At 15.7% G+C, this 11,045-nt stretch overlaps 4 protein-coding genes across 4 annotated transcripts; 2 read left to right on the top strand and 2 right to left on the bottom strand.

The window, feature by feature from the left end:
• Nucleotides 1–38: 38 nt before the first annotated feature.
• On the top strand, nucleotides 39–2,115 carry PGAL8A_00434600 (conserved Plasmodium protein, unknown function; the record flags this gene model as incomplete). Its single annotated transcript, XM_028673079.1, is given in 4 exon segments — nucleotides 39–353; nucleotides 356–1,411; nucleotides 1,624–1,733; nucleotides 1,905–2,115. Coding segments are annotated over 4 exon segments (1,692 nt in total).
• Nucleotides 2,116–2,509: 394 nt separating this feature from the next.
• Nucleotides 2,510–7,321, bottom strand: PGAL8A_00434500 (tetratricopeptide repeat family protein, putative; the record flags this gene model as incomplete). The annotated part of the gene is made up of 2 exons (XM_028673078.1): nucleotides 2,510–3,045; nucleotides 3,235–7,321. The coding sequence occupies 2 exons, from the start codon at nucleotides 7,319–7,321 to the stop codon at nucleotides 2,510–2,512; spliced, it is 4,623 nt and encodes a 1,540-aa protein (XP_028529567.1).
• Nucleotides 7,322–8,267: 946 nt separating this feature from the next.
• Nucleotides 8,268–9,461, bottom strand: PGAL8A_00434400 (conserved Plasmodium protein, unknown function; the record flags this gene model as incomplete). Its single annotated transcript, XM_028673077.1, has 1 exon — nucleotides 8,268–9,461. The coding sequence occupies one exon, from the start codon at nucleotides 9,459–9,461 to the stop codon at nucleotides 8,268–8,270; it is 1,194 nt and encodes a 397-aa protein (XP_028529566.1).
• A 590-nt stretch (nucleotides 9,462–10,051) lies between these two features.
• Nucleotides 10,052–10,930, top strand: PGAL8A_00434300 (Fe-S-cluster redox enzyme, putative; the record flags this gene model as incomplete). Its single annotated transcript, XM_028673075.1, has 2 exons — nucleotides 10,052–10,580; nucleotides 10,749–10,930. 2 exons carry the CDS (start codon nucleotides 10,052–10,054, stop codon nucleotides 10,928–10,930), a joined length of 711 nt encoding a protein of 236 aa, XP_028529565.1.
• Nucleotides 10,931–11,045: the final 115 nt, after the last annotated feature.

Genomic DNA, 11,045 nt, shown 5'->3' with positions numbered 1-11,045 from the left:
TTAAAAAAAAAAAAAAAAAAAAAAAAAAAAAGAGATAAATGGATTTGAAATTTTTTTTTTATTTGATCTTATTTATTTACTTAAAAAATATCCTATTTTATTTTTGCTTTAATTCAAATTTTGAATATAATAACTTCATTTTAAAAAAAAAATATTACATGAAAACTTATAATAATTACTACAATAAATTATCAAAATTTCAATTAAGATTAATATTTAGAAAACAGAAGGATCAATCTATGATAAGAAGTATCCCTAGTCATATAAGAAGAAAAAAAAAGAAAAAAAAAAAAAAAAAAAAAAAAAAAAAAAAAAAAAAAAAAAAAAAAAAGATGAAGAAAATGAGAAAAAAAAAGTAAATAAAAAATTAATGAGAAGGAGACTACTGAAATTTTATAAATTAAAAAGGAAAAATGAAGGTTTAGAAGAAAATATATTTAGTGAAAATAAAAAATACTCTATATTTGATTATATTGATCAAAAATTAAATAAAACCCAAAATTCAGATGAAGATAATAGTATTTATAATAAAGAAGATAAATTTTATAAAAATGAAGATTTAAATGGTTTTATGAAAAATATTGAAGAAAACAATATGACTGAAATGGAAAATAATAAAGTAAAAATTGAACAGAAAAAAATTGAAGGTAAATTGTCTAAAAATGAGGAAGGTTTTAATAACGAATTAGACTTATATATAAAAGATAAAGATGACATAAATAAAAAAGAAATTAATGAAGAGAAAATATTTGAGGAAAAAAATAATAATGAGAAACTAAATGAAGAAAAAACAGATGAAAATGAAAAAAAGAAAGAGGAAAATAATGAATTATTAACTAAAAAAAAAAAAAAAAGATTAAAAAAGCTAAAAAAAAATATTCATATAGGAAAATATCGTAGAAAAATATATACATACGAAAAGAAAATTCCAGTTGATAATATCCACGATTATGTTTTAAATAGTCAGCTAAAAGATAAATATATATTAAAAAGAGATACCTTAAAAAATGTGTTTGTAAATACACCCCTTTTTAATTTTTATAATTTTTATAACTTTTTTCAAATTGATCATATAGAAAAATACAATAAATCTAAAATTTTAAACTTAATTTATTATTATATTTATAAATACAAAAACAATATTAAAAGTGAAACAAAATATGATTGCTTAAAAACAGAAGAAGTTATGAAGAAATATGAAAGCATACCAGAAGATGAAACAAAAATGAATCATTATTTAGAACATTATATTAACACCAATAATAATAAATATTTATATATGAATGTTGATAAAGATTATAATTTAAAAAAAAAAATTAATGATTCATTTACAATAAGCAATATAAATAAAGTTGATTCCCTTCATATACATAATTACAAAGTAGTGTGGACAATTAGAAATGTTCAAGAAGTATATTAATAAAAAAAAAAAAAAAAAAAAAAAAAAAAATAAACTAAAAAAAGAAAAATTAATATGCAAATTAGTAACATAACAATATATATATTTTTTCTTTTTCATTTTCTTTTTCATTTTCTTTTTCTTTTATTTTTATTATTATTAATAATAAAAGTTTAAGTAGTAATGTTAATATTTTATAAATTATTTTACTTTCTTTTTTACAGAAATTGTTTTGGAGGTTTAGAGAAATGGGAAATATTCCTTTGACCACTTCTCCTTTTTCTTTTGCTGGAAAAAAATCATTTAAATTAAAAATTTGGTTAGATGGTCATAAGTCTGCAAAAAAAAAGTAATATTTTTAATTTGCCAATATTTAATTTTTTTTTTTTTTTTTTTTTTTTTTAGCCAATTCTTATATAGAACTACTATTTACTTTATAACCTTATATTTTATTTATATATTTCATCTATTTATTTATTTATTTATTTATTTTTTTTTTTTTTAGTTATGTTAGTATTGGTTTAAAACAGTTAGAAAATTATGATGTATTGGATGAATATATATGCTTTTCACTTAACGGAATTACTAAAGGCCCCTTCACATATTTATCAAAAGAATATTATCAAAATTCCTATAATTTTTGTAAATTTAACGATTTAAATTTAAAAAATGATGAATTACAATTAAGTTTATTCGTATATGATGGTATTGTTTAAGTTCCTCTAATATTATCATAATAATATTTCTTTATTATTGTAAATTTTTATATAATCTCTTATTCTTATTTTAAATAAGGTTAAATTTGCTAAATTTGTTTATTTAATAATATTTATAATAAATAAACAAATATATATATAAATTCTATTTCTATTAAAACATATGTGTTGTTATGCACACTTTTTTTTTTTTTTAATTTTTTTTCAATAAATTATATTATCTGATATTCTAATAAAAACATACATAAATTTTTTTTTCAAAATTAATAAATATTATTTTATACTATTTTTTTTTTTTTTTTTTTATTCTGTTTTAAATTTTTATTTCATTATTACAACTGTTAAATGATTTTTATTTTAAAATTAGTTTTTATTTTATTTTAATATGTGTATCTTAATCAATGACCTTTTTTCTTTTTTTAGATGGATTTTTTTCTTCAAATAAATCAGAGCTACCTGATGAAGAATTATAATCTTCTATTTTATTAGAACATTTATCTTCTATATCGTTTGCTATTTTCTTTATACTTGTATTTGTATTATTCAAATAAGTGTCTTGATTATCTTTTTCAATTTGATTTTGTTCTTTTACACTTATATCTTGTTCATATATCTCATTTGTTAATTCTTTTGCATCATTCAATAATTCTTCTTGTAAAATTTCTTGACTTTTTAATTTTTGCATTTCAAAATTCATTTTTTTCCTTTTTTTTTCTTCATATAATTTTTTTTGTATACTTATCTTTTTGATATGATACATTTTTTTTTGTTTAAGCATTGCAGGAAGACTACTTTCAATATATGGTTTTATTTTTTCTTCAAATTTTTTATATGTTGAAATTAAATATTTTCTACTAGCTAAATTTTCAATACTTTTTTTTTTCACTTCAATTATATAATCTTCTTCTTTGTAATAATTATAGTACTCATCTATCAATAGAAATATGTAAAAAGAAAAAAAAAAAATAAGATAAAAAAATAAAAATAAAAATAACATTTATATGCATAGGATAATGAAAGCCTATTAATATGTAAATGTATAAAAATATTATTATATAATAACTTGTATTATATAAAATTGTTTATTTTATAATATTATTTTTTTTTATTAAAAAATACCTGATCCAACAAGCTGAGATGTTGTAGCAAAATGTTTAAAATATAATAATGTATATATGACAATAAAAGAAAAATTAATTAAATCCTTCATAAGAATAATATTTTTTAATTCAACATATTCATAACTTAAATATTTTGACACACATGAATCAATACAAATAATAAGTGAGTTTAATATTAACAAATCATATGGCCATTTAACATAACAAAAATACAATAAATTAATGGATTCATCATATTTTTCTAATATATGCAAAAAATTAGAATAATATAAAAAGAATTTTTTATCATTTATTCCATTTTTTAAACTTAAATTAAAATATACATTTAATTTATTTAAAAATAATTTATTATTTATTAAATGTTTATTTTTAATTAAATTATTAAACATAAGAAGAACTATATTCCTTAAACTAGCTAAATAATAAAAGGATAATTTATCATACGAATCTATTATCAACTGAAGTGATTCATAAGATAATTCATATTTATGATTTACACTTAGTAATATGGAAATTAAATTAGCTAAAAAAAAATTATTTTTTTTTTCTAATAATATTTTGATTTCATTATAAATGTCATTTATTAAATAATTTTTTTCTAATGTGTTTTTACATTCTTTTAGTTTGAAAAATTTAATTATAGCTAAATATGTGTTAATAAGCACATTATTTTTGCAATAATCATTTTTTCTTAATTTCTCTAAAGCATATATACTATAATCATAATGTTTTCTTTTAAAATGTAAATATGATTTTAATAAAAATAAATTTATAGAATTCGTATTTTTTTTTAATCCATTATCTATAACTTCTTTTGCTTTAGAGTAATTTTTATCTTTAATGTAAATTTTTGCTAGTCTAATAAATGCACATTCATAATTTACATATATATGCGTAAATAATTTATATATATTAATAGAAATATCTCTATAACCAATTAATTCTAATAACATTGCATTATTGAAGCATATTGTGATATATAATTTTTTTAAATAATTAATAATATGTTTGTATCTTTCTTTCTTTACTCTTTTTATATATATTTCTTTTACAGATTTTTTATATGTTAAATTATTTCTTATCTCATATATTCTATTTGATCTTAATATAGCATTTATGTATTTTAATTTTTTTGTATTTATTATTTTTATATGATCACTCTCTTTTATCTTTTTATTTTCTACTAGTGAATAATCATTGTTTAAAATATTTTTACATTCTTCATTATTATAATTATAATAATCATTAATACTGTTATTATGATAATCTTTATTTTTTCTTCTTTTACTTATAATATCATCATGATTATATTTTCTTTTACTATTTATATTATTATTATTATTATTATTATTATCATCATTTTTGAAAAAACTATTTTCACTTTCTTTTTCCTCTCTTTTTTTCTCATTATTATTAGTGAAATTTTCTTCTTTATATAGGAAATTTTTTTTTTTTTTTTGGATTTTCCCTTTACATAATACATTGTAATATTTAATAAATTTTTTTAATTTATTAAAAATTTCATACTTTAAAAGTTCCATTAATTCTAAACTTTTTTCTTTCATATTACAATAGAACATGGAAATTATATAATTATTAATTAATTCATAAGATATTTTTGGGAAATTATTTTTTTTATTAAAAAAATTTTTTACTTCATTTGTTTCATGTAAAATCTTGAAATATAAATCAACACTCTCGTCATTATATTTTGTAATTAATAATTCATAAATTTTGGACTTCATCAATTTTATATCTAAATCATTTGGAAACATTTCTTCATTATTATTTAAAATATCTATCATATTATGTAACATTTTTAGTACTATTTTCATTTCACTATTTATATTACTTTTTAAAAATTTATTATTAAAAATATAGTGTATATTTTTAGTGCTTTCTTTTTCTTGAACCTCACTTTCATTTTTTGTGATAATACTATTTTCATCACCCTTTTCTACATTTAAGTTAGACGTAATTTCATTTTTATTTATAAGGTTATAATTTAAATAGATATTAGATGTATGAATAAAAAAGAATACATATAATTTTATTATATAAGCATTTTTACATTTTTTATATAAATATATTAAATTCTTTTTTGCTTTGTTATATTTTTTTAAATAAATACAACATATAGTGTAATAATATCTACTTATATTATTTTTATAAATAATAAAACTCTTATGATAATATTTTAACGATTTTTTTATATTTTTTATTATATGGTAATGCATACCTATTAGAAAATAATACTTACTTAAAAATTTCTTATTAACATAATTGAAATTAATTTTTTCTTTTATAATTTTCAAAAGAATAATAGATTTATTACTACCAAGTATCAACCATATCTCACATAAATCTAAATACATAGATATCATATTATTATTTAAAAATACATTGTAATATTTGCTTTTTATAAACATATTTTCATTATTAACTAATTCAATAGATTCATCATATTCATATATATCATTTTTATCAATAAAAAAAGCTTCTTCAGAATTCAACAATGTATTAAGGTTTTTTGAATAATTTATTATCCCTTTTTCTAAATAACTATAGTAATAAAATAAAGTTAGTTTTATAATTTCTTTTATATGTATCTTTTTTAAATTATTTTTTATATTATAATTACTTAATATATTTTCTTTATTTTCATTTATATTAAGATTCCCTGTATTATAGTTTTTTATTTTGTTCTCTATATTCCCACCATTTGCTGTGTTATCCCTGTTTTCAAAATCATAATGTCTTACCTTTTTATCATTCGAATTTTTTAAGTAAGATTCGTAATTTATTACATTTTGTTCATAATCATCACTTTCATAATTTTCTAAGTTTTCAAAATGATGAAATCCAGAAGAGTTATTAGAATGTTTTAAAAAGTCGTAATGATCATTTTTTATAAAATCATTGTTTTGAGAAATTTTATTTAAATAGTTCATTAATAATAACCATGAATTTGTTAAATAAGAGGAACAATAATTGTCGTTTTTTAAAGAGGATGTAAAACAAAATGAAGCAAAGCTAAAGTTTTTTTTTTTTACATAACAAATTCCAATGATATATTTTAATATTGATTTAAAACTGTTTAATATATTTAATAAGTTTTTTATTCTAATGCATTTTAATATATTATCAATATTTAAATTATTATTAATATCACTGTTATTATTATTAACGGTATTAGAATTATAATTATTGCAATCATAATTGTCATTGTTACTATCATTTTTTTGGAGATTTGTGAAATGTGTATCACTTTTTGATACTTCTTTACAATTATTTATATTACATTTATCATAGATACTTAAATAAGAATTTTTATATTTTTCAGATAAACTTTTTAAGAAATTTTGAAAATGCATTATTCTGATCAATGCATACGAAGAAAATTCAATACAAACATCCAATTTATACATCAGACATAGAGCCAATGATAAATAGATTGATGAAACAAAATCATAATTATTTATTTTTAATAAATATATAAAAATATTTATACTATCAATTAAATAGTTGAGAGGATTAATATATTCATTAGTAATATTTCCTTTTAAATTTGTTGAATTTAATGAATTATTAAGTGATGACGATAAATAATTACTACCACTTTTATTATCATATTTATTTAGTAAATATAAATATATATTAATATTATATATTCCTTTAATTAAAAAATGTGATAAATAATCATAATAATCTTTGATATTTTCAAAGTTATTAGCTTCTGTTTTTTTTTTTTCTATTTGATTCATTAAATTTTCTACTTTTATCTTCAGTTCATCTTCTTTATTAGCATTTTTTATATTTACTATCTTTTCTAAGTTATATATTAATAATAATATATTAAAATTTGTGTTATCATTATTATTATTAAAATATATTTCTCCTTCTTTTATCAAGTCTAAAAACAACTTAAAATAATTTTTTTTATGAAAAAGTAAACTAACTTCAACCCAGTTATTAATACTTACATTTTCATCTTTTAAAATACTTTTAATTGATAAATAATTTTCATCATTTATGTTATCCTCATTTAAGCTAATTAATCTCTCTTTTCCTAAAATATATATCATTTTTTTGTAGAAAATTTTTCTTTTAAAAATATTTTATACATATAAAAATGTAAATTAAAAATATATTAAGTATTATAACAATTAATCATTACTCAAAATTTTCTTCTATTATTAAAAAAAATATTTATTTTATAGTAATACTCTAATTTTTTTCATTTAATAAAAAAAAAAAAATATATGAAAATTAAATAGTAAATTCATATATTACATGAATATACAAATATGTATATTTATTAAGTAGATAAGAATCTATTTTTTTTTTTTTTTTTTTTTTTTAGTTGCAGAAATCAGGAATATAAATATATTTATTTATTTTTTTTTTTTTAAATAAATTATATTTTTTATGTTTTGTATAAGCATTTACAAGAATTTGTATTTTACAAAAATATTATTTTAATATTTCATTTTAATAAGAAAAAAGTTGATAAGATTTTATAATTATTTATAACAATGACTTTTAGATAAAAAGAAAAATGAAACAAGAAGAAAAAATGAGAATAAGAAAGATAAATAAAAAAAAAAAAAATTGAAAAAAAAAACAATGTTTAAATTTAAAAAATATATATATATATAGATATATATTACTTTATGTGTAATTTTAAAATTTTTATAATATAGTAGAAAGAAAATTAAACTTAAAATATTGAGAAATATATTTTAAATTTATAAGTATAGATTACATATTATGAAACTTATTAATATTCGTTATTGATGAGGAGTATAAATTTATAAAAATTAAAAATAAAAATTGCAAATACAAATTAATTTATGAATTAAAAAAAAAAAAGTTAGTATCTGTAGCAGTTTAAGAAAAATTAACAAAAAATAAAAAAAAAAAAAATAGAAATAAGAAAAAAAAAAAAAAAAAAAATATAAATTAAAAATTGTATAAAGGAAAAATAGAAATTTTAAATCCTGAAAATAACGTCTGAAAAAATGAAAATTTCTAATTGTAAAATCTATATAATTTAATTTTATTTAAGTTGGAATGAAAGTTCTCATTTTCGTAATTATTCCATATATGTATGTTCATATTTTTTTTAATTTCTTTTATTAAAATATTTTTATTATATTTTCTTTTTTCATTAATATTACTTATGTTATAATTAGAGTAATTCTTTATATTTGAAAATAAGGCAATTTTTTCAAATAATTGTAAAAATTTAATATATAAAGTAGCAGCATCATTAAAGTTAACATATAATATTTGTTTATTAATGAAATCAAAAAATATATTTGAATTTAATGTAAGATTTTTATATTTTAAAAAAATATACAGTGCATTTTTTTTTTTTTTTTTCATAACATTTTCCATTAGACTCTGAAAAATAAGCATTCTATAATTGAGAAAACTTATATATGCATTATAATAAAATTTATAAAAAGAATAATGATTAAACCATTGTATGTTATTATTTATTTCTTTAATTTTTTGATTATATTTTGTTAGTAATTCTAAGTTTTTATTTCTTTTTATTATAATTTGTTTTTTAAAATTGTAATTTAACAAATAAAACATATACAAATAATTACATATAGTATCTTCTCTATTTTTTTTTAAATTATAAAAATTATTATTTATTCTGTTAAAATTTTTTTCTTTCCTTTTTAAAAATAGATGTTTTTTTTTTTTTTTTTTTTTCTTGTGTAATTTTAAGAAAAAATCTAGAAAATATTTATTCTCTAAAAACATTAGAAGTGTACCAGAATAATTATATTTTTCTTTTGGTAATAATTTGTTACAAAAGATTATATTACAATTACTTTGATTTACTTTATTAAAAATGTATGTTTTAACATTTTCATCAATTTTATTATTAATTAAATATATGTTATCAATAATCTTTTTTTTATCATATTCACTCAAATTAAGTTTTGGTATTAAAATATATACAAAATAATGAAAGTAAAAATGACTAATTTCTTCTGAGGGGAAATGAATTACGATATTTTTTTTTTTTTTATCATTTATAACTTTCTTTTTTAAGCTAAAAGATTTTTTATAATTATCACATAATTTGTTTTTATTTGTTCTTTTCTTAAAGAAGTTTTCTTTATTATGTAAATATAATATTATATATGAAAATATATTACTAAAATAATATCTTCCATTAAAATATTCTTTATAAATTTTTATCATACTGAAGTTTCACTCTTTTAAAGATAAATTTTCCATATCATTTATATAAACAAGTTAAATGTTATCATAATTTTAATTTTTTATATTCATAAAGTTTTCTATCAACTCTTCATAGAATTAATAAAGAGTAAATTATATAAGAATTTATGCTTAGTTTTTATTCAAAGTAAAAAAAAAAAAAAAAAATTAATTTTTATTTATTTTCACTTTATTGAAACTTTTTATATTTAATATTTATAATACCTATTTACATAAGTAATTTTATTATTATTTTTTTAACACATATTGCCATTAAAATATTTTTATATAAAATTTAAGCCGAAAAAATTTTCTTGTTTTTTATTTTATACGTATTCTTATTTCAATTATAATACATTAGCAATAATTTTAATAAAATATATATATATATATATATATATATATATATATATATGTTTGTACATTATGTAATTTAATAAATTTAATCTTATAATTTTTTTTTTTTTTTTTTTTTTTTAAGTGTAATTTTTTATAAATTAAATTTTTTTTTCATTATTTTTTACAATTTGTCCGTTTACTTGTTATTTTTTTTTTTTTTTTATCATATAAAAATGAAACATTTCTTTTTCTTTTTTTTGACTGTTATATATCTTTTTTTATTAAATGAAATAACTAGTTTAAAATTTACAAAAAAAAACTTGTTATTTATATACAGTAACTTTGATCTTTTTAACAACAAAATATTAAATAGTTCATTAAATACACTAAAAAATAAAAGGAAAACAAAATTAAAAATTTTATCCTCACCTGAAAAGGATGAAGAAATATATTATGAATTAAATCATGAAAATGTAGAAAAAGTTTTAAATTTAATAAGACCAAAATTACAAATAGATAATGGTGACGTTGAATTAGTAAAGATAAAAAATAATGATTTATATATTAGACTACTAGGAAACTGTGTTACTTGTAGTTCTAATAGTGTTACTGTATCACAAGTTATCAAAAAAACTTTAAAAAAGTATATTAGGAATGAAAAAAAAGAAGAACCAAATGTAATAATAACTAATTTTGATGAAATTAACAAAGAAAATATACAAAATTGTCTAAATCAATTAAAACCGTATTTTGATTTCTTAAGTAAATAAAAAAAAAAAAAAAAAATATATATATATATATTTAAGTGATGTTTTATTTATATATTAAAAGTTTATTATAGTGTAAAACATTCTACAAAACTACTGAATATATAATAAATATTTTTTTAGAAAATAATGTAAAAATTATTTTATTTTATTTTTTTTATAGAAGTAGAAATAATAATTAAAGATATAGTAATTAATAAAGAAAATATTAATAATTCTGTTTCTTTAAAATTTCAAAATTTTGATGATAGTGAAGAAATAAAAATACCATTTAATATAAAAAATGAAGTAACAGAAAGATTAAAACAAAAATTTCCCACTTTAACTGTTAATTTTGAAAATTAAAATTGTATTAATATAAAATAGTTACTAAAAATATAAGTAAATATTTTTTTTTTTTTTTTTTGTAAATTTTAATTTTATATATTTTTATTGAATTTAATATTTTTGAAAAAAAAAA

The sequence above is a fragment of the Plasmodium gallinaceum genome (genome assembly GCF_900005855.1).
Source record: "Plasmodium gallinaceum strain 8A genome assembly, contig: PGAL8A_v1_119, whole genome shotgun sequence".
NCBI classification, from domain to species: Eukaryota; Apicomplexa; class Aconoidasida; order Haemosporida; family Plasmodiidae; genus Plasmodium; species Plasmodium gallinaceum.
This window is presented reverse-complemented; position numbering and strand designations above follow the sequence as displayed.